The sequence below is a fragment of the Peromyscus eremicus genome, chromosome 3 (assembly GCF_949786415.1).
Source record: "Peromyscus eremicus chromosome 3, PerEre_H2_v1, whole genome shotgun sequence".
In the NCBI taxonomy this organism is placed as follows: Eukaryota; Metazoa; Chordata; class Mammalia; order Rodentia; family Cricetidae; genus Peromyscus; species Peromyscus eremicus.
Window position 1 is genome coordinate 35,432,508 of NC_081418.1, and position 24,643 is coordinate 35,457,150.

Below are 24,643 nucleotides of genomic sequence, written 5' to 3' on the forward strand. Positions count from 1 at the left end.
GTAAGAACAGTTAGCAAGAAGCCTGCCATGGCCATACAGTTTGTAACCAATATAAGTCTCTGTGTTTACTTGGTTGGGTCTGAATGGCTGTGGGACTGGCCGGTGACAGAGATTTGTCCTGGGATGTTCTGTATGTCAAATGTGTTGCTGATTGGTCAATAAATAAATCACTGATTGGCCAGTGGCCAGGCAGGAAGTATAGGCGGGACTAACAGAGAGGAGTATTGAGAGAACAGGAAGCTGGGGGAGGGAGACACTGCCAGCCACCACCATGACAAGCCGCATGTGAAGATCCCGGTAAGCCACGAGCCATGTGTATAGATGAATGGAAATGGATTAATTTAAGCTGTAAGAACAGTTAGCAAGAAGCCTGCCATGGCCATACAGTTTGTAACCAATATAAGTCTCTGTGTTTACTTGGTTAGGTCCGAATGGCTGTGGGACTGGCCGGTGACAGAGATTTGTCCTGAGGTGGGCCAGGCAGGAAAACTCTAGCTACATGCTACTCTATTTTTAATTAATTCTTAATTTATTCATCTAAAATTATTCACAATAAAATTAGCGATGCAAAATAAGGAACATGAATAGGATACAAAAATTTTAAAAGAAAGAGACTTGCATAAAGGTTAAAGATAAACATACATACATTATAGAAGAAGTCACTTCCAGTCTAGTGGTCACACAATGGCCGTGGTTAAACTAAGTGCATCATAAACAAAAGCAAAAGTCTTAAATGTGGGAAAGGGACCAGTAGAAATGGGTGGGGGTTGCTAGAAATGGAAGGGAAGTGATAGAGTATGAGCAAGAGAGAAAACTGAATACATTATAAACATGTATAAAATTGTCAAATACAATTAGTCAGTTAAAAAGAAAAATAAAACAGAAACACAAACATACTGGGGGATTTTGAAGTTTCTTGTATGTATGGCCACAGAATACAGGCCATATTAGCACAATTCTTGAAAGCCTTATTAGCTCAGATCCTATCACCTGATATAACATACCTGGCATTCTAGAACAATTCAGGATGCATGTAAAGAGATAAAAAGGACTCTGAAGGGACAAAGCAAACATCTGAACCAAAAGCAACTGTCAAATGAGGAGATGTAATTACAACTATTAATATGCTGATAGTCTCAAAGGAAAAAGTTTAAAACTCAACAGAAAGTGCTAGTGCTAATAAAAAAATCACGGTAGCAGTAATGAAGAACATTTTATTCATAATAGAAAAGTTAACTGCTTAAAACAATAATTGTCACAATGTATTGAATGACTATAGCATATCATAGTCAAAATGAATTATACCAATACATCATAAGAAAGGAAGAACTTGGGGACACTGAATTGTAGGGAAGCTGAATTGTACTTAAAGTCCTCTAGTGTCACATGAGGGAGGATTTAGGTTATTTTAAGATCTAAATGTATAACTTAGGATACCTAATAAATATACTTAAAAACTGAATATGTGTGCCATATCAAAAGAATATATGAAAGGAAATCACAGAAAGTATTAAAAGCTACAGAAGACAGAAAATGAGATATGGACAAAGGAAAACAGCAAGGTAGTGGCAATGGATTATATTATTTAAGTCAACTACAGTAATGACTTTAATTATGAGTGGTTTAAACACATGCATTGAAAGACAAAACTATCTGAGTAGGTGTAAACAAAACAAAACAAAACAAACCTTCAAAACTCAATTACATCTTTGGAAATAATGAATTATGTTAAAAGTCAACACAAGGAAAAAATATCCACCATGCTAACTCTAATCATAGGAAAGCTGCAGCTAGCTCCATTAGTTTAAGACAAAGTAGGCTTTAGAGAAACAAAAAAAATCATGATGAAGGATGCAATTTTACAAGAAGACAGAACAGGTCCTAATAGACATGTCTACATGAGGCAAATTCTGATAGAACTGAATGAAAATATAAAATCCACTATTACATCAGTGATTTGAATTGGAAGTATTGTGTGCTACAAGTCACAGAAGAGAGAAATTATAAGGTCCAAACCTCAAATGTAAGAACAATCTTATAAAGAAGACAAAAGATTCTGTGTTAGTAACTACAATCCTATAATATGTAGAATTGTATTTTATAGGCCTACCATAAGCATTATAAATTGGAGTGTATAGATAATTATTTGGGAGGTTCTACCACTCCACTCCATTTAGAACATCGGAAAGTGGTTTGTTCAGCTTGTTTTCTTTAACTTACTGAGACTTTTGATAAATAAATTTTCTCTCAACAGCTACTGAATGATTGAATCTCAATTTTATTACTTAGTTATGTTCATCAACATTACCTGTTCAAAAGGCCACCTATGGATACTACGAGAGCAATGTCTTAGTTGTCCATATTTGTTAATACATAAGATTGTGATGTGCAGTCATCCTCCACTATCAGACCACCACCTGGCTTGATGATGCAGTGAAAACAATCATAGTGAGTGCATGAATTGTTTGTAGGGTTAAGTGACATACTAATTTATTATCATTAACTAATTCTTAATTTATTAATCTAAAATTATTCACAAATTGGTTGATCCAAAGTAAGGAACATGAATAGGATGCAGAAATTAAGAAAAATGAATTTGCAAAAAGATTAAAAATAAATATGTATACAATATAGAAGTGCAATTCTTAATGAATTTTAAAATGGTAGAATTTCAGTAATTTGAATTGTATATTAGGGCTGAGTTAAATAATGTATACATCCAAAATAAGCAAGAAATGCAAAAATCTAAGGAATACATTATTAGACAAATCATTCAGTCTAAAAATGAAAACCATATGAGATTTTATTCAATTTTTCATATGCATGACTAGAATAACAACTTAAGAGAAAACAAATTATTAGTTGTCATTGCTTTAAATTAGCCAGTTTAATAATCATCCTCAATTTATTGCTTCCACGCTGAGGTAAAGAAAAATATTTGAAATTTCAATTATTTCCATAATACTCTGAAGACTAGCATCATACCTTTATGACAAATTATTTTGCACTGAGGAGCACTGGCTTATTACATATTGGGGACATTGTTGAGGCAGCAGGGTTCACCCTATATATGCCTAGTAGGTACAAACCTGATGTCCTTAAGTAGGACACATGCGACCAATCACAACTCGCTAATGATACTGACATTCTTCTCCCTCCACTCAACTTTTTTCAAAGATGCTTTCAAATATCACTCTTCAATTTATTAAAATTCAATCTCACTCAACTATTCAAGAAAATTGATTGTAGGATGCAAAACACTTCTTCATAGGGTAATAAACACTCAACATTCCTTCCACACACCAGACATAGCACTTACCTGGCATGCATTATAAAGTAGCTGGTGTTCCAGTTTTTTAATACCCAAGATCTGCTGGAACATTTCATAGAGCTGCTCCTTGCTCAGAATAAGCTCAGACACAGCACTCAGGGTCATTCTGTTTGGTTGTTTACACAAGTCTTCTTCACCCCTGTAAATGGCATCATATTTGGCTATCCATGAGCTCAGCACAGTCTCCTTGCTTAGGCCATCAATTTCCGGCAAGCTGCGTACACGTTTTTCTATGTTTTTCTTAAACACCTCTCTGAAATCATTAGCAGAACATCCTCCACTCTGAACCATTCTGGCCACTCGGTCACTCTTTAGAAAAACCTGAAAAACAAAATCAAACATATCTGTAATTAGGTGTGGTCACTAATACCTATGCTTTAAGCAATCTAGTCAGGGCACTAAATGTTCTACCATGGCTCAAAATGTATAACACAAATATGTGGTGATATTGTGTTCCCCAATATATTGTTCACCCTAATAAACTTATCTGGGGTCAGAGAACAGAACAGCCACTAGATACAGAGGCCAGAAAATGGTGGCACACACACCTTTAATCCTAGCATTCTGGAGGTAGAGATCCATCTGGATCTCTGTGAGTTCAAAGCCATACTGGAAACAGCCAGGCATGGTGACACACACCTTTAAACCCAGGAAATGATGGCAGGAAGCAGAAAGGAATATAAGGCATGAGGACCAGAACTAGAGCTGGTTAAGCTTTTAGGCTTTTAGCAGCAGTTCAGCTGAGATCCATTTGGATGAGGACTCAGAGGCTTCCAGTCTGTGGAAACAGGATGAACTGGGGAGTTGGCAAGGTGAGGTGGCTGTGGCTTGTTCTGCTTCTCTGATCTTCCAGCATTCACTCCAATAACTGGCACCGGTTTTGTTTTTATTAATAAGAACTTTTAAGATTCATGATGCACAAGTATAATACAATACATGACAACATAGGAACGGAGTCCCAAATCTCTCAAAACTGTTGAAAAGCTGAGAGAGGCAGTATGCAGTTCTGAGGAAACAGAGATAACCTACATATTTCCCATTTTCTGAAGGTCAGGACACATACACAAAAGTAGAGTCCCAGTGTTTGTGAAAATAGCCCTTGAAGAGAGACTCTAGGTTTCTGTCTCATTCCTCTGCTGCCTGAGAACAGTGATAAAACAATGGTCTAGGAAAACACAACATCCTCTGGCACTTTGACTTAGAGCAATGGTTCTCAACCTTCCTAATGCTGTGACACTTTAATACAGTTCCTCATGCTGTGGTGACCCCCAACCATAAAATTATTTTCATTACTACTTCATAACTATAATTTTGCTCCTGTTATGCATTTTAATATAAATATCTGTGTTTTCCAAGGGTCTTAGGTGACCCTCGTTCCATTCCCAGAGGGGTCATGACCCACAGGTTGAGAACTGCTGACTTAGAACTTCCCAGACTCAGAAACTAGAAGAACTAAACTTCTGTTGTTTATAACTCTCTCATCAGCTGGTCACCTCCCTCATTCTCACTCAAATGGTTAAGAAAGTAGTTGGAAATACATGACCAACTTCCCTACATATATTTGGGAGTCCCAGGTAACTCTGAAGTACACAGGGTGTGCAGCCCAACAGTTTTGTAGAACTACAACTGAAGTCAATAAACATCCTATGTAGCTGTTAACCCAAATTACTTTATGACTCAGAGGTCAGAGATGTTTGTCTCTTTCTCTGATTTCAGCAGCTCCACAGCTTCAACACTTGTCTGATAGCAAGAGAAAATGGATATGAGGAGAGGAAAACACCTGTAAGACAGTTGTGAGTTTCCACTAATACTAGGTAGGAATATAGCACATCTAATATTCATTATCACCAGGTAACATAATCAACTAAAGAGCAAAAAATAATTACAGAGAAACAGACTAAAGAAACATGTAGGGGGAGATGAGTAGCAATAATGCTATATTTTGAAGAGACACAAGACTTGGTACTGATCTTTCTCTTCTAAGTTATGAATCTAAAGACCATTGAAGATTCATTAAACAACTGTTTTGTCAACGATATGCGTATGAATCCAACTATTTTGTCACCAATATTAATCTTATTATACTGCTATGGTTTCTGTTTTCTTCTTATATGACAGAATTTTTCCAGAAGAAACTGAAAAACTAATGCAACTACCATGTATTATTACATGCTGATACTACTATGCTTATAAGACAAAAATGTCAAATAAGTTAGTGTGTGTGTGTGTGTGTGTGTGTGTGTGTGTGTGTGTGTGTGTGTCACATGCCCACATGCATGCATGTATGTGGGGGTTAGCATATCAAGTATCTTTATCACTCTTCACCTAGTCCTCTGAGGCCAGGTCTTTCCCTGTATTGTGGCTTTTGTTTTCTTAGGCTGGAAACCAGCCAGCTCCAATTACCCTCTGAGGCCTGGTCTCTCCATGAACCTGTGGCTTTCACTCCATTAGCTAGGCTGGAAGCTAGCCAGCTCCAGTGATCCTGTCTCGACTGCACCTGAGTGCTGTAGTTATAGGCATGCAGGGAAAACCTGTAACAACATGGGTGTTGGGTCCCTATGATTGTGCTGTAAGCATTCTTGACTGCTGAGCTGTATCTCCAGCTCCCCAAAGGGCACGTTTGTTCCTAAGAACACACTCAGAATGATTACGTACTCTTAAGTTAGGATTACACCATTTGACTATTCCACCACATCCGTGTATGTGCAAATCAGCCACAAACATGTACCACACAAATCAGGTGACTCACTTGTCCCACTATCTGGCATATGTGGGCCTCCTGACTCCAAAATTTTCCCAAATGTTTTAGTTCTCCTTTGGGTGATTCACAAAAGCTTTTTTTGTTTCTTATCTCAGCCAATTACTCTTAGATATTTTGGTCACTTGACTCCATACTACAGTATTAGTCGCTTCTACCTGAGGCAATCACATATATAAAATATACACACAATGCATGCTATCTCTTTACAGTTATGGATCTCTTACAATTGGAAAGTCTCTGTATCATCTTGGTTTTTATGTCTCCAAGCCAATCAAATTATATCTGGACAGGTATAAGAACAATGGTGGCTTGTACCTATAGTCCCAGGACATGGGAAGCTGAGTCGGGGGTTGGAGGATAGGGGAATCGGGGGGGGGGGGGGGGGATGGCGGGGAGGGTGCCTTTTCAGAGCACCATCTACATTGGCAGATTCCCAGTAAATTCCAGAGGCTAGAGTCTCCCTGTAGATTCATTCACCCCAGAACTCTCAAGAAACAGATCCCCTATGTCCACCACTGTGGCAATGTAATAACTTTATTGTTATGCCATGAAATACATTTAGTGAGTTCAGGGGTTGGTAGAATGGGATTCTCTTCTGGATTTCTTCCTTCCTCTGTCAGATGCCCTGACTCCTATTTCTAATATTTCTTTATTGCTTTCTTTGCCTATAGTAGCCATTCACTCTTGTTTATGTATTGCCTCTTGTTCATGTATTTCCTGTTCAATTTTATGTACTTTGCTTCTCAGTTGATTCAAGAAAAGAACTACTGGTACCATATGTAATGTTGCTTCCCCAGAAAATACCTAAAGTTGAATCTTTTAGAAATTTTGTAATGTATATAAACCATGAACAGCAAATATATATTTAAATACAAATATCTCAAGTCTCACTACAGGAAAACTATTGATTTCTAATACTCTACTTGAGCAGTTATTTTGTTTTTTCACTTTACTGTCTAACATATAGTCAAGAGGTAGAGTTCCCTTAGGTGACCCTCGTTTTGAAGCAAAAACACGAATGAATATCGTTTCTGGATTGTCTTTCTTCTATAAAACCATAACCAAGGCTTCACTAACTCACTCCAACTATATAATTGACATTTGCTGAATGGTAACAAAAGGTAGGATTCTGCTAAGTGTTTGTGGCACACACATGAATCCATCAAAGACCAAACTCTGACAAGCTCACGCTCTCTGAGGGAGAAAGATCAACAATAAAAGGAAACAGGGCAAGAACAATAATAGATGCTCATATAAAAGGAGAGAAAACAAAAGAAATGGAGTTACCAACTCAGGTGGGAAGTGAGAGAGAGAATGGGGAGAGCCCAGAACAGAGACAGGGACCCATGTCTTTAACAGCCTGAGAACTGTGTAAAGATAAAAGCGAGAATGTTTAAGAAAAGTAAATGAATGGGAACAAAATGAATAGAGAAATAAAACATTAAGATCTTCAAAGAGAAATGTGAAAACTTTCCTATTATATACAGATATTAAATATGAATGACTGCAGCCCCCCAAAAAAAACTTAACCAGGAAGACCAGTAGAGCTTAGAAGAGAAAATGAAGTGTGCAAGAGAGAAGTCCAGCTTCTAGTTGATAATGTTGTAATGGTTAACCTTGCTTACCAGCTTGGTTATATACAGAATCAACCGAGGTGGGTCCGGAGAATATTTCCTAGAAAGATGAAATGACAGGGGAACATCCTACTGGGTAGGCAGCACTTCCCCAAGTAGGCATTCAATACATAAAGAGGTCAGAGGGAAAACCAGTGCCGATTTATCCTCTAGGCCTTCACTCCTTGCTAGTGTGACTGTTGATGAATTTTACTGACATCAGAATCTACATTCTTCAGCCTTCCAACAAAGATGAGACCAGCAGCTCCCTGATTATTATTTCTAGGCTTTCAGTGTTAAATGAGAACTGCTGAGTCATCCAGCCGCATAGCCTGAGCAGCCCTGCAGTGCACAGCCTGATGACCCATGCTATAGCATGTAGGCCCATCTATTAAATCCCCATTGTGATATCTATTCACTTTATCAATTCTCTTCCTCAATGGCAGTGGTTCTCAATCTACCTCATGTTGTGGTGACCCCCCCCAACCATAGATTTATTTTTGTTGCTACTTCATAACTATAATTTTGCTACTGTTATAAACTGTAATGTAAATATCTGATATGTGACCCCCAAAGGAGTCCTGATCCACAGGTTGAGAACCACTGTTCTAAAGAATCCTTACTAATGCAGGGGCCTAGGGTGGCTAGATGACCTAGTGTGAACACACTGAAAAGTATGTTTCAAACAGTGGTGCCAGCAACAAGGGCAGATAGCAAACTACTGGATCTAAGACAGAAACCCATGACCAAAAGGAGACTGCAGCCTTGATGAACTAGTGTAAGGGAGACAAGGCTGGAAGAAGGTGAGGCAGGGAGGAGAGGAGACAGAATGAATACTTCGGTGAGTTACTAGATATGGAAACTAAGGTGGGAAAGTAAGATTTTCATTCTTTTGATAACTGTAAGTACAATAAATAATAAAGGTGGCAAAGTGTATCTACTTTTTAAATCAAAGTGGTAGATATTGTAAGTGTTAGGAATACCTAACTCATTTGGTTTGGGTAGTGGTCAGGAAAAGAAAAAGTACAGTTAAGAAAAAATAATAAAAGTACAGAGAAGAACAAAAGCCTTTAAATGACTAAATTAAATAAAACAAAACCAACAAAAAATGTATCTAGTAGCAGTGAGGAGAATCATGGAAACAGAAAGCAAAATACACACACACTAGCAGCTAAGCCAGGAGATACTTCCAAAGACAGCAGCAAGAAAGAACCAGAGGCCTCTAGAACAGACAGACAAATGAAAACAGATCTGTCTGCTGTTTCCTGCTCCCAGGTCACCTTGGGCACAGGACACTTATTGAACCGAAAATGGAAGAAGAGCCAGCTGCAGGAGGGAGTGAAGGGGACAAGACACAATAAAGTTGATACAGGAACCCTAAATTGTGCTTTTAGAAAGTGTGAATGGAAAAGAAAGTCTGAGAGAAGCATGTTTGAGTGGGAGCTCTACTCACCCCCTGGCACCCTGGCAACCCTATACCCCAAGAGTCTGGAATGTTCTGGTGGAAGATCCACCTCAACTCCCCTCCCCCATCTCTTTCCCTAAACCCACTTCTTCAAAGCCCACCAAACACAGCTCCTCCCAAAGAGAGGCTCAAGACCACTCCCACAGGGTATATAAGCTGCATCCCAGAAAACAGACACGTAGTTCTTCTGGTCTCTCATCCTGGTCTCCTCTCTGAGGGGCCAGGGAATCACCCAGGAACGCTTAAACCTGGGCTTTTCTTGATTCAGTCTGATTTGGATGGCTGTGTTGGTGGAGAGGCCTATCAGGGTGCAAAAGACGTATCAAAGCAGAGAGAAGCAAGGCTGGGAAATCACACTCAAGAAGTAGGAAAGGCAACTTGGTAGCACAGAAGACCCAGCAGAACTAACAGTGGGTCAATTCTGAGATGAGGTTGGAACAGGCCATGGCACTCTTTCTTGCTCTTCGTCCTTCAACGTGTGCCCCTCGGGAGGAAAGTTGCTGTGAAACAAGGACCTGAGGTCCTCAGTCTAACAGCCCTTAATGAACAGAAGTCTGTTCAGAACCACGTCAGTGAACTGGAAAGCTAATTCTTCGGTCCCTATTGATCCTTGATGTGTTGGCAGTAATAGCTGACAACTTGATCTCATCCTTTTAAGAAACCTTAAGTGCAAACACACAGCCAGGCTGCCTGATAGATTCTTACTTGAGAAAAGACAAGATAGTTCATGATTTTATGCTGATAGTTTTGAAATGACTTGTTCTAAAGGAAGAGACCTACTCACACATCCACAAGGCATATCCTCTTACTTCATTTGGGTCTCACTACCATCATCTCTTAAGAGGAAGCTGTAGTCCTATTCTATGTTTGATATCCCTGGGTGGCCTGCTCTTTTCTGAAAAGAAACAGAAGAGTGGATCTGGGGGAGACAGGAGATATAGGGGAGATCCTGGGAGGAGAGGAGGAAGGGGAAACTGTGGTTAGGATATCTATGAGAGAAGAATAAAGAAAAAAGAAAAAAGGGGAAGCTGTATCCTCCCTCTATCTCTCATTCATCATTCTTTACCTTCTTACCCTGTTTTATTCTTTTGCACAAAACACTGCTGACATCTATTGATTATATGCCATCCCAAAGTGAAAAGTACGTGCCAATAGGGTTGATTCCATTTTGTTTGCTGATGAGTCTAAAGTCTAAAAAGGCCTGTCACTTATCAGGATTCAAAAAAAGGGTGTGTTGAAAAAGTAGTAACTGCCTGAAGATGATTGACTCTTCAGTAACAAAGATCGTGTCCTAAGAGATGGATAGCTGCAGGAGAGATACCAGGGGATGCAAAAATCTGTAACCAAAAGCAGAGGTAAAGCCATGCTAAAAAGGCAGGGACTCCAGAATACAAGAGCTTTGTGAAGAACAGTTCTCTTGGCTCTGTACACAGAAGGCAGGGCCTGCTGCCCTGATGGTACACTTCCGTTCAGAGGTATCATGCTGATCACCATCTGACAGTTCTGGGGCACTCCACTTTGCTTCCAGCATCTCCACAAAATGTGACCCACTAACATCCCTCGTCCACATTCACTGTAAGCTACAGGCGGAGACCCCTAATATTACTGAGTCCTCTTCTTATAAGTCCTAAGAGCACTTTAACTTCCCAAGTCTCAAGTCAGTTTAAAACATTTCCCCACACCCCTGTGCATCCCCTTCCAGTCACATACCGATTTCTATCTTTGGGACTTGGAAAACATCCCCAGCAATCCCATTTTCCTCAGGCTATTTCTGCGCACACACAACTTGTCACTGTACTCCACTCATCCTACCCCAGGGGTCCTTCAATCCCTTTTCACCTCTTCATCTCCCCACAACAATTCTTCATGTTTCTTCCTATGGTTAAACTGTCAACTGACTCTTCACTGGTTTCCCTGGCTTAGGAGATTTCTGACAGTTAGCAAGTCCCACTATTACTTTACCCAACACATTTTCTTCATCAATACAAAAATAATATTAAACAACAACAACAACAACAACAGAAACCTCAGGTCATGTCAACTCAACAATTTAAAAATAACGTTGGTACCAAGGTTTCCATAGCCTTACAAAACATTGCCAATTCTCTATCTTACCTGGAACTCACTCTCTGTGAATCTGTCTCAATGCTCTAGTCATCGAAAACTTTTACAGTCTATTTTATCATCATTTAATTATCTTTAGATCTCAGAGATTCCTCTCCCATCACCCTAGCATGACCAGATTTTGGTTTATACATAAAACTTCCTTTTTCCTTTAAAGTATTTTTCACATTGCAACTACAATATTTAATTAACAATTAAATATTAACTAGTGGATTCATATGTTTTAATCAATAAATCCCAGAAAGTCAGAAACTATTTCATCTCACTGTCTGTAAGACAGTGTCACACTCAGAGCAAGCACTTATAAAATATCTATTGGATGAGCAAGTAAGCTTTGAACGAGTTGTTTGGAAGAGAAAGTGATCTAATTCTTCTATTCATTCTGTTGCATGCTTAAAATATATATCAAGTCAGGAAGGCATACTGATTTAGTTTTACATGCATGCATACAATGGGAACAATCTTGCAGAAGGAAAGAATCTTGAGAAAAGATGTCACAAAAAGTGAGAAAAGCCTAATATTGAGAGTAGGAGCCACAGTTTGTGGGTGCAGAGCTATAGGACAAGTGGAAGACATGTTCAGGATGCAACCCAATACCAGAGACACCAGGAGGAAAAAAAAAAAAAAACACTGGAAAGGAGGAAATAAATGACACAGTGAAAGAATATTTGCGAACACTAGTCACTTTCATAATTCATCCACTAACAAATCAATGAGATTTTCTATAATATGTTACAAGAAGAAAGTATAAGTCATGGAACTTATCCATTTGAATGGGAGATGAGAAAACATCCCAGAGGAAAGGGAGCAAAATTAGTATTGTCCAAAGGGAGGCGTAAGATTCATATTGTGAGCAAAGTAAAATTTGCAGTCTAGTACTCAAATTCCCTACATCAAGTGTTGTTTTTATAGAAGGAATTATATATAATTTTTATAAACAGCTTTTCATATATGATATGTCACACAGTTAAGATACTGTGTGACACTGATATGCCAAGTCTCATTAAATGTCACATATCTTAATCCAACATTCTTTCACAACAAGAGCTATTATTGGTAGGCAAACTATGGCTACAGTCGAGGCTGGTCATAGAGCTGGTCTCTAGTCTTGGGGTTTCCACATAACAGTTTTCTGCTCTGCAACAAAAGATCACTTGTGAAATTCTGTCTGAGAAAGCTCAAAGGTACCTAGATGCAGGGATGTAGGCTTCATGGGAACTAAGCATACTTAAAAAAAAAGCACTGATGGACAGGCATTGTCTCTCTAGAGATCTCTGACATGATTTCATTTAATTGACACAATCACTCTTTGTTTCTAGATTATAATTTTCTTTTTCAGACTAAGTGGTTTAAACAGAGAAGTAGCTAGACTAAGGACATAGTGCCTCTGGGAAAAAAGAATGGGGAACTTGGCCTATGGATTTAGTGATAATACTATTTTAATTATTTTTCTTACACTCCCTCCATTGTATACCCAAGATGTTCTGCTGAGTACTAACCAACACCTGTGGAATTACCCATCAGTGATCTTCTTGTGAAAATTCCACACAAACCAATTCAGCATGGGTATGGGTGTTATCAACCTAACATTGGAGAGCTTTTAATATACCCTGTATGTTATGTTTCTCCACATTTTGGTGAAATTTAATTATACATGGCCCTCTTGAAATGCCACTCTTCCCATTCATCTGCCTGGCTCATATACCAAAGAGATAATTGAAATCTTGACAAAGTCACAGGGAACTAATAACAAAATTGAACGTGATGACTCTAAGAAACAATATCTTCAAAGGCCAAGTCTGCCTAGCTGTCCAAATAAGATTTCAAATACACTTTTGTATAGAAGCACTTAATATGCACAGTGCACTGATCTGAACTGCACACTGCTTCTTTTATTCAAAAGGATTTCATAATGACTAGAAAAACATTATCTTCTTGGCAAATCACTGTGGCTATCTATGAGATGGTTCCTGGGAAGGCTGCCAGCATGTCTTCAGGCAGGAAGATGTTGAGAAAGTACAAGAGTCCCACTTATAAGAGATGCCTCTTCTCAATAATGCCAAAGAAAACATTGTCTTGTGAATTTCATAATTTGTAATGTCCTTGAAGAATCAAATTTAGAATGTTTTTTAACTATTTTTCAGATGTTATCAATTCGTGAATTCTGTAACAATAATGGTAAATTGAGTATCACAAAAAAAAATCAAACAATTCTTATTTTTGCAGAATACAAATTATATTTGTATCTGGTCACTCTGAATAACCAAACCCAGCCAGAGGTTTCTTTGATAGCACTCTGTGGCTTCATTTTTTCCATTCTCTAACTAACCTCCTCCTGCCAGTTTTCTCTTCCATTGTCCTGATGAAGAAGGTATTTTTTGTTCCAAAAAAGGGAAACACTTGTTTGGTCCTCAACATCCTCTATCTGTTCCTTCCCCAATAAATACATATCAAAGCAAATCATGCTCTGGGTACAGTCATCACTACTGTGACAACGACATGTGTTTGCATGGGACAAACAGGCACACAAATGGATCTACCTTGATAAACACTGAGATAGTCATCCCAAGAGAGTCTGTAGTCAAATCTCGATGCTAGTTTAAGGAGAAGACAGCGGTTTATATTAGGGAGTCAGAGTACTTTTTAATAAAGTGCACACACACACACACACACACACACACACACACACACGCACACACACATGAAAAAGAAGGAGACATTAGATATTAGCAGAGATTCTTTTCAAATCTGTGAATCTTAAAGGCTTGGAATCCACTGACAACTAACCCCATTCCTTATCAAATGTGAAGAAACCCTTTTGAAATTGACCACAAATAATCTCTTTTACTAAAAAAGTTACTGTAAATAAAGAGATACATCTAGACATTTTTTTTAGGATCCTAGAAAAGAATTCATCTCAGAGGACCCTTCCCTAGAACTAACCTAAATCCCACATATCAAATCTAAAGCTCTTGGAACAAACCTAAAGCCAAAACTTGTCAAAATCTTATCAAGTTTTGCTGTGGGGACTAAGATGAGTCTCCATCCATACACAGACAGACGCTACTTGAAAAATATAAAGCTTTAAAAAAATAAATTGAGCACTCCCATCATGTGATCAACGCTAGGCAGTTGTTCCAAAGCTTTCTTCTGGTGTCAGTTGACAGTAAGTCCTTTAGTTTGCCTTCTCAGGTATTTTTCTACTTACTGATCAGCCTAAGACTTGCTCAGGCCAATGACAAATTTTTCTTGGTCTTCTAACTACTAAGACTGAAACATAAGAATATATCAAGACACTTGTTAGAAGCACAAACACAAAAGAATAGGTCACTGGACACTACCTGGTTTTCCAATTCATGTGACAATACACAAGAATGGGACTCTTAAAGGAGGAAAAGCCATGTGATCTCTGTGAAGTGAGGAGCAATTGTCTGCATGCTTTCCGTATTTAATCCAATGTCTCACAGCTTGATAGAAAGATTGAGCCATCTTAGGCTGGGCTACATTCTTTTGCAAGTTCTACCAAGAATAGACTTTTTTGTTGTCTTCATTGTAATGGTATAGATTATTATTTAAATAATTATTGTGTTATGAGTTTTAAATATAGAACATCTAGATTCCAATAATATAGTTTGCAATAAGTTCTTAAATAAGTTTTATTTCCCACAGTTAAATATGTCATCCCTCTTTCCATGTTAAAGCTGCAGTGTGTTCCAAACTCAACCATGCCATTCTGTTCATTTCACTTGCACTCTGGGCTACTCTACTCACCAACTGGGAAGTAAAAATTTAAAGCACACTGGAAGACCTGAGATTTTAAGATGTGGTATGAACCGTAAGGGAGTACAAAATCACGGTGTGTCTGCTTCCTCATTGTTGGAATGGGGTGATAAAATTTTTCTCAGAATTATTTTTTTTTGTATTAGATGAGCTAAAATAGATAAAAATAGTTGTCCCTGAATATTCATAGAACTGTTCCTGGGATCCATCAGCAGTGTTCAGACCTGCTACACTATTTGAGTGTAACAAATACACACTCACTTCTATACTACAAATCTTCTCCATTTGCAATACCTAATACAATGTAAATATAGTCATTGTTCTGCATTAAAAGATTTTTATGCCCTGCGGTGGTGGCGCACGCCTTTAATCCCAGCACTAGGGAGGCAGAGCCAGATGGATCTCTGTGAGTTCGAGGCCAGCCTGGGCTACCAAGTGAGTTCCAGGAAAAGGCACAAAGCTACACAGAGAAACCCTGTCTCGAAAAACCAAAAAAAAAAAAAAAAAAAAAAAAGATATTTATAAGAACTCTTTATAGATTCAAAACAAGTGTAGTTTCCCCTTCCCAACATCTTCAAATCATAGCTGTTTGAATCCAGGGATGCAAACACACATCTGTGGAAGGAAAACTCTTCAGTGCTGTACATTCTCATGTGCAGTGATACTCAAAATGTGATCTGTGGTCCACACAGTCACTTGGGCCACTGTGAGTAAACAGTTTAAAAACTTTACAGGTGATACAAGATTACCACGACATCCAAATCCACCAGTGTTTTATTATGAAAATGTTTAAATATATGGAAAAGCAGACAGAGCTGTTTTGAGCATACATATACCAACGATCTGGATTCTGCAAGCAATTCCTCACTCGACTTGTTGTTTTACAAATCCCATTATCAGTTAAACTTTTTATTAGGGTAAGTCAAACATACGATTTTCTATTATAATACATTCCACACTTAATTGGAAAACCAATAAATATTGGCCATTTGCTTGAGATGCAATGTCTCAAAAAACTCCTCTTTTAGAAGACTAGAATACGAGGTTGACATGCGAAGCTGGAGAAGAAATTCTATAAGCCGAATCATTGTATTTTCCACAGTATTACCACATTACTACCCTCTCAGACCCCAGGTTCATAAAACATGAATGGTGAAGATGGCAGGTTATTTACACATCATAACCCAAGGATCTGCAGCTAAGGAATAAAGTCCCAAAGTTCGAAATGAAAGAGAAAAAGTTTGATAAAGTAAATTGATCTTAAGAGCAACCAGCCTGTTAAATTCAAGGGAAATAAACTCCAGACTGGCTGACTAAAGTTCCCTAGTGTACTGTGCCTTTCAATCAATATCTGTTGAATGGCTTTTCCTGTTTATATCTTGTAGTTATTTATTTTTCCACCAGATGGCAACTATGTATGGAAAACAATATTTTTGTTTTTTAACCCTAGAATCTGATTCTCAAAACTATGAGGGACCTGGAAGTTGTAAATTCAATAACCTTTATAAAATTTGAATTACCTCTCTACAACACCACCACCACCAAACCACCATCACACTATCACCACCATCACCATCATCCCCTTCCCCCATAACCACCCTCCATCACCCTACCATCACCACCCCACACCCCACAACCACCCCCTCACCACCACTACCTCACCACCAAAACCACTACCACCACCACCATCACCACAAAAACCACCCCCACCATCACCCCCCAACCAAAACCACCACCATTGCCCTCACCACCAAAACCACCACCACCCCACCATCACCACCCCCCACCAAAACCACCATTACCCTACCACCAAAGCCACTACCACCACCCACCACCACCCCATCACCAAAACCACCACCACCATGGAGATGATATCCAAATATTTATCAAGCTCCTTAGAAAAAGTCAGATTTGCATGGTGAATAACCAGTGGTAAGGACTAACTTCTCAAAAGCTCTGTTTTCAGGTGGCAACACTCTCCCTACAGCTGATATTTTCACCACTAATTCTAACTTCTGAAATAACAAAGAAACTGTAAATTTGCTCCAAGGCCATGCTACAAGTGTGTAATGGCAATTAACACACTCCTCTGGCTTCCAGACTAAATATGCCTCAGGTGTCCCTCATGGGACAGGAAGATCTCCTCACCCTGCTGGCTCTTCATTGCACACAGTTGGGTTTGTGTGAATGGGATCGTTTATTTCTTTCAGGTCTGTTCTAGTTTGCTTTCTGTTGCTGTGATAAACACCATGACTAAAAGCAATTTAGGGAGGAATGGGTTTATTTGGCTTAGATTTCCAGGTCACAATCCATCACTGAAGAAAGTTATGGCAGGGACTCAAGGAGGGGCAGACATGGGGAATCATGGATAAATCCTGCTTTTATTGGCTTGTTCCCATGGCTCAGGCTCAGCCAGCTTTGTCCTATTCAAGTACTAAGCAGACCACATTTGCTTAGCTACCAAGATCAGATAAGATCAAATGTGTTAAGAGTGCTGTGGGTAGAGACTCAGCCACTAGCATTCTTACACAGCCCAGGACTATCAGCACAGAAGTGGTGCCACCAACAATGGGCTAGGTAGGTCCTCTCCACACCAATTAAAAATCAAGAAAATAGGGCTGGAGAGATGGCTCAGCAGTGAAGAGCACTGGCTGTTCTTGCAAAGGACCCAGGGTTTAATTTCTGGCACCCACATGGCAGTTTATAACTTTCTATAATTCAAGTCCTCTTCTGGCCCCCATTGGCACCACACACACTTGGTTCACAGACAGACATGTAGACAAAACACCCATAAATATACTACAGGGGCAATTGACAAGGCAATTCCACGTAGTTTATCTGGTAGTTAAAAGAGGTTTACTTCAAGGTAACTTACAACCAATAAAGGGGTCGGTTACAGGATCTGGGAGAGGTGAGGTGCAGTACAGCAGGGTTCTCTGGAGAACTCTGACTTGGTCTGCAATCCAGCACCCAGGATCACAAGGAGCTAAGAGAGCTGGCAAGTATGCATCTCAGGTTTTAAGGGGGTCCTGTCTCAGCCACACCCCAGGGGCAGGTCATAGGCAAGTGTGGCAGTTACCCGCAGCCTCACTAGGAGCAATTCTTCAAGGTCAAAGTCGGAACAGCTACCCTCATACTTTTTAAAATTTTCAAGAAAAAGCCCTACAGGTATTCCCACAGGCCATCTGATAGGGGCAATCCCCCAATTAAGACTCCCTCCAGATAACACTTGTTTGTGTTATATTGACAACTGAAGCTACGTAGGAGATCCATTCAACTTTTCATCTTCTTGGTAATAACTCTTTATAAAACCACAACTCTAGCTTCAGTTTCCTGTGATTGGTTTTCTTTCCAAAGAACTTACAATTCTTTAACATAACACATATTTTCTTCCCACTAGAAAGTGAGCCCCATGACAGCAATGACTACCGAGCTGGTAGCACAGAATTTTTCAAGCAACCAGTATTCACTGAATGGATCAATGAGCAACAAACTACACAGGTGAAATCTCACGATCATGAAAGAGTAGTGATTAATTGCTGTTAGAGAAACGGTGCTGTCATTCATGCAGCTGAAGACACCACACACCTTCACCTGGCTACTTCCACTCCCAATCATTCATTTTACACTTATTTTAACTGAACACCACCCAGTATGTATGAAGCTAGGACCAGTGGAGGTCTGCATGAGTCCCTTCTGAATGTCATCTTTGGCCCACTGTTTTAGTATTCACATATCTGTATGAGAGAGGATTCTGTGGATGGAACATTCATGAGGTAACTTTAAAAGGCTTATTTGGGCTCAAGGTTTCCTAAGTCTCAGTCTATGGTCTTTTGGCTGTGTTGCTTTGAGCCTGTAGCAAGACAGAAAGAACATCATGGGAAGAAGTGACATGGAGAAAGCTGCTCATCCCATGACTGCCAGGAATGGGGGGGGGGAGGCTACCTGGTCCAGCTGGCCTCCACTTCCTGAAGGTGACAGTACCCTCCAACAGGTGCCATCAACTGGAGACAACTACATATGAGTCTTTAGAGGGACATTTAAGATCCAAATCATGACATCTTCTGTTTTGTTTGTTTTTCGAGACAGGGTTTCTTTGAGTAGCCCTGGTTGTCCTGGAACTCACTCTATAGACCAGGCTGGCCTTGAACTCAGAGATCAACTTTGCCTCTCAAGTACTGGGATTAAAGGTGTGAGCCACCATGCCTGGCTCCAAACCATACATCTTAAGAACCCAGTACAGAGGAATTGGAAACTATCCTCTTCTATTAGTGGCTGCATAGTTGTGTATAATGCTCCATTTTTGTTTTTCAGATATTTTCTATCATTCTGATTTGGAAATTTAATCTGTCTAAAATCCATTAATTTCCCTCACAACTTCTTTAGTAGATGTGATAGTGGTGGTGAATAAAGGAACCAGCAATGTGAGCTGGAAGAAGCATTTATATGCATAAATCAGACCAATTGCACACTTGAAATGTGCTTCAGTTCATCTCAAAACTTAATGTACTAATAGCAACTGCTTTAATATTCATAATTGCTTTCACTTAATATTAGTTCTGATTACAAGTGTGTGATGTATTCTAGCTAAAAGGAACAGGTCCTCTGATTAGATGAGATTCTTAAAATTGAATGTGCATCAGAGTCAGTGGAGGACTCACTGAAAATGTCCAATGGATCGCCCAACATTTCTGACTGCATTTACCTAAGTGAAACTTAAGATAGGGTGCAGGTGATGCTGATTGCTGTTGCCGTAGTGGGACTCACCATGGCTCTGAGGTGTTCACTGGGGACAGAAAATAAATGCAGGTGACTTGATAGAGATGACACACATTCTTTTAGAAAAGATAATTTGTGTTTTATGCCCGAACTTAAAACAGCTAATATCAAACAGCAAGAGAATTATGAAAATTGCTACCCTTTCAAACTTCATTGAGAAAGGCACCTCACATCAAAACCCTCTGAGTAAATAACTGCTTTTCACAAAAGAGAGCTGCCAGCTTCTCAGTCAGCACTGCCAATGCCTTTAGCTGGGGTTTTTCTTACGTGGCTCTATCCTTTAAGCTTTCAAAACTGCACTCATGCTAATAGTTTCTCCTTTACTTAAAAGCTAAAGTATCAAGTTAATTGTGTAGATGTTAAAACAATGAGTCATGCTACTATGCTAAATACAAGTACAGTTTTATCATGGAACTGACCGCATCATTTGGGTACTCTCCCCATCTTGACATCCTGATCACGAGAACAGAGACACTAGCAGACTCTGTCATATGGGACTGCAATGCAGCTGCTGTGGTGGATCAAGTTCAAGACCTGCCCGGGTTACAGTGATAGAACACTTGCCTAATATGCATGAAGGTATCTGGAAATTAAAAAAGAATAGGGGACTTGGTGCCAATCTTACAGTTATTGTGATGACTATGTGAGTTCCTACCTAAGAAATATATAACTGAATTAACTGTACCCTGGAACGCTGTAGCTATAGTTATTCCTTCACCATTCTTAGATTACTTGCCAACTTCATCTAGGCTATAACATAGGTTTGAAAGGTTGGCAGTCATGCACCATAACAAACAGGAATACTGTGTGGAAAGGCAGGCAAAATAACAAAGAATGTAACAGGAAAATCAACACAATATAAATAGAATTTGAGAGAAAATGAGTGAGTAAATCACAACTTACTACTTACCATGTATCAACTTTTGGCTGTTTTGTTTTATTTAAAATGAATTTAATTAGTAGGCTAGAACTACATTTCCAGTTCTTTATTATCACTTAGAAGTTCTATTGTTTTCTCAATTTGGCATTCTCAGAGTTTATATATAAACCACACATTGCACTATCTGTTAGTTTCCATTTTGGAGAATGTTACTGTTATAACCTAGAGGCACACACTAAAAGATGGAGGTCATCCCTGACTCTTCACTGTTCCTCAACTATTCCTGACCCATCTCTACCTCTTCTATATCATTGGTGTATTATTATATTGGTGATAAATAGAGGAAGAAAATTACAGGAAAAATTTTCAAATCAGTTGCCTTGGTCATCAAAAGGGAATATGGAAAATTGGTACTAGCAAATGAGGAGCATGGTATCTTGGGAGGCAACTCATCCATTTGCCTATTATTGCCTTAGCTCATACTTGAATACAATTGTTTATTCCAATAGAATTTTCAGTGTCTTGTCTTATCAATTCCTCAACCAAAACTGTATTGGACATTTGATCTTCTTTATGAAACACTTGTTCCCACTTTTCCCTCCTGCAGAAAGATGTTCTTTATTACATTTTCAATGTGTGTGTATGTGCATATAAACTACAGTGTGTATGAGTATGCATGAACCAGGGAGGGGAGGAGAGGGGAGGGGAGGGAGAGGGGAGAAGAGGGGAGGGGGGAGGAGAGGGGAGGGGAGGGGAGGGGAGGGGAGGAGAGGAGAGGACAGGACAGGAGAGGAGAGGACAGGAAAGGAGAGGAGAGGAGGAGAGAAGAGGAGAGAATAGAGGAGAAGAGAGAGGAGGAGGAGGAGGAGGAGGAGGAGGAGGAGGAGGAGGAGGAGGAGGAGGAGGGGAGGGGAGGAGAGGAGAGGAGAGGAGAGAAGAGAGGAGAGGAGAGGAGGAGGAAGAGGAGGGGAGGGGAGGGGAAGGGAGGGGAGGAGAGGAGAGGAGAGAGAGAGAGAGGTGGGGGGAAGAGAAACAGAGACAGTGAGAGAGAGAGAGAAAATGAGAGAATGAGAGAATGAGAAAGTGAATGTATAACCTATAGGATACCTTTGTGGAGTAGGTTCTCTCCTCTTTCCAGGGTCCCAGGAATCAAACTTGGGCTATCAAACTTGATGGTATGAGCCTTTACCCATCGAATTATTTTGTTGGTAATGAGAATTATTTTTTCAAACCTGGAAGTACTTCCACTTCCAAGTTTTTTCAGAAGGCAGTTTTTGTTTCTCCAGGTGAAATGTAACTCTAATTTCCAGAAGTGTGTTTTAATTCTTTTCAGTGAAGCTTCACTCTTCCTAAATTTACACTCTGATTCTTACATAAATACTTTACATAAAGTGAAATCAAGTCACCTTGAAGGAAATTAAACAGCCAAGGCTCTTTGTTATAGTCCTGTGCCTAGTTCTCAATCTAGTGTATAGCTGAAATCCCCTGAACAGCTTTATAAAGCCTGGGTCTGTGTCTTGGTCTAGAGATTTAAGTGCAGTAGGGCCACTGAGCCTTTTTAACTAACTCCAGGTTATTCGGGTATGCAGTCTAGGCTTAGAAGTACTGTACTACAGAAAATAGAGGAGGGGATCAACAGGTTATTAATTTTTAATAGCAAAGATCTTGTCAAAAGTAGATAATAAAGATCCACTACAACTCAAATAATAAGTGGTTGCTGTGGAGCACAAATATTAAAAGCGGCTGCTTTGATTAAGAGTAAATGCAGTGGCTTTACTTGGATGGTAAAACTTGAAATTTGACTCTGTATCATGCTGGAAAAGAACAAGAGGAAGGGGAAGTGCTAGTGGCTGAGGGAGACCTTTGTTACAATGAGAGTCAGAAGCAAGCCTGATGGAAAGGTGGGGATGTTGGGTCAAACGGATTTTAAGAGGAAATTCTGAGAACAGTGTTCTAAGTTGGTAAGGTTTCAAAGATAACACAACTTGATATGTGGCAAAAACAATGTTGATGGGAGCTGGTGAAAGGGCCCAGAGAATAAACTACTTGTCATGCAAACATGAGAACCTACATTCGCTCCCTGGCACCTATGTTAAAAAACAAAAACAAAAACAAACAAAAACAAACTGAACCACAGTCCTCGCCTATAATTCCAGCTGGGGAGGCAGAGACAGCAGAACCTTTGGGGCTTGATGGGTGACCAGTCTAGCCAAATCAATGAGCTCTGGGTTCTGTGAGAGACCTTGTCTCACCGAGTAAGGTGGAAAGCAATTGAGAAATGTACCTGACATGAACCTCTGGTGTAGCTAGGGTTTTCCTACCTTGCCCACAGTCAGGACAAATCTCTCTCACCCGCCAGTCCCACAGCCGCTCAGACCCAACCAAGTAAACACAGAGACTTATATTGCTTACAAACTGTATGGCCGTGGCAGGCTTCTTGCTAACTGTTCTTATATCTTAAATTAATCCATTTCCATAAATCTATACCTTGCCACGTGGTTCGTGGCTTACCAGTGTCTTCACATGCTGCTTGTCATGGTGGGAGCTGGCAATGTCTCCCTGACTCAGCCTTCCACTTCCCAGCTTTATTCTCCTCCTTATCCCGCCTACACTTCCTGCCTGGCCACTGGCCAATCAGTGATTTATTTATTGACCAATCAGCAACACACTTGACATACAGACCATCCCACAGCACTCTGGCATCTCCATGCAGCCATATACATATGTAGCCACCTATCCCCAAGCAATCCCCGTCCCCGCAGACACATACACACCACACACAGAGCAGACAACTGCTGAAATGGAGGTGAAATAACAAAACAGAGCAGTTACTAAATCAGAGTGGTCTTAGTGATCAACAAGGATGTACCTACACTGACTGGGCATACAGTGTCCTCTTGGCCTGCCAGAGGTCACCTGGGGCGAGAGGTGTTACAAGTTAGGTGTAACTGTGTAAATGTGATGTCTGTAATACCCTATGTGTAATGCCCCCTACTAAAAAAAAAAAAAAACAAAGCCACTTTTTTTTTCTGAAAGCCAGTTATGCTTTAAGATATTCCTATGGTAGCAAATGCAATAATTTCTAAACAGTAAGACCACAACATTGAAATCACAGTAATTACAAAAGAAACAAATGCATTTTTAAAATTCCCAGAGGTGCTTATTGGTGAAGAATGAAACAGAAGGAGGACATCTCTATAATAATGATTGATTCTCAGAAACAACAAGGGAAGACTTCCCCTTTGCCTCTCTCAGTTCCCCAGACTTTGATATTCTTCTTCTTGGTTCCTTCTGTTGTTTCAATAACCAGCTGTCTGGAAAGAGATCACTTTAAATATACAGTGTGCTGGCTCGCAAGACCTTATGAAGGGCTCCCATTACTTCAAACAGCTATTGACCAGCATTTTTTTTTTAGGATCATTATAACCATTTTACAGCAGAACAAAAAGATGTTATCATTACAGTTTATGTTTAATGAGTACTATTCAGTCAGGCAATAACAGGTAAAAATATACTAGAATATTTTTCACTTCAGAAAAATATTAAACAATTTGTCCCACTAATGATGAGGAAAAAAATTTAATTTTTATTAAAAAAAAACAACATCCTACTGATCATGGGGTGTGGGGGCAGGAAACAAAACACTGACTACTGAAGAATACTAAAACCTATTTAAAAAGTATCAAAAGTTAACGCATTATGTTATTGGCATTGTACCAAAATATCATACATTCCAGTTCCATATCATCAAGTAAAATATTTTTGCATTATTGGGTCCAATACAAAATGGCATTGCCTATATAGTGTGGGTAAAAATTCAACTACAACCAATACCTGCCATCATAATAAATATCTAACAGAGCAGAGCTAACCAGTTCCTCATTACTAAACCCACAAATAAAATCAACCT

General features: G+C 39.4%; 1 protein-coding gene across 5 annotated transcripts in view; it reads right to left on the bottom strand.

Moving 5' to 3' along the window:
* Cadps2 (calcium dependent secretion activator 2) overlaps positions 1–24,643 on the bottom strand; it is a 540,468-nt gene that overhangs the window by 328,875 nt on the left and 186,950 nt on the right. For all 5 annotated transcript variants that reach the window (XM_059257429.1, XM_059257428.1, XM_059257427.1 and 2 more), the window contains exon 3: positions 3,320–3,652. In XM_059257429.1, coding sequence (XP_059113412.1) covers positions 3,320–3,652 — 333 coding nt within the window. The remainder of the gene's footprint in view (positions 1–3,319; positions 3,653–24,643) is intronic.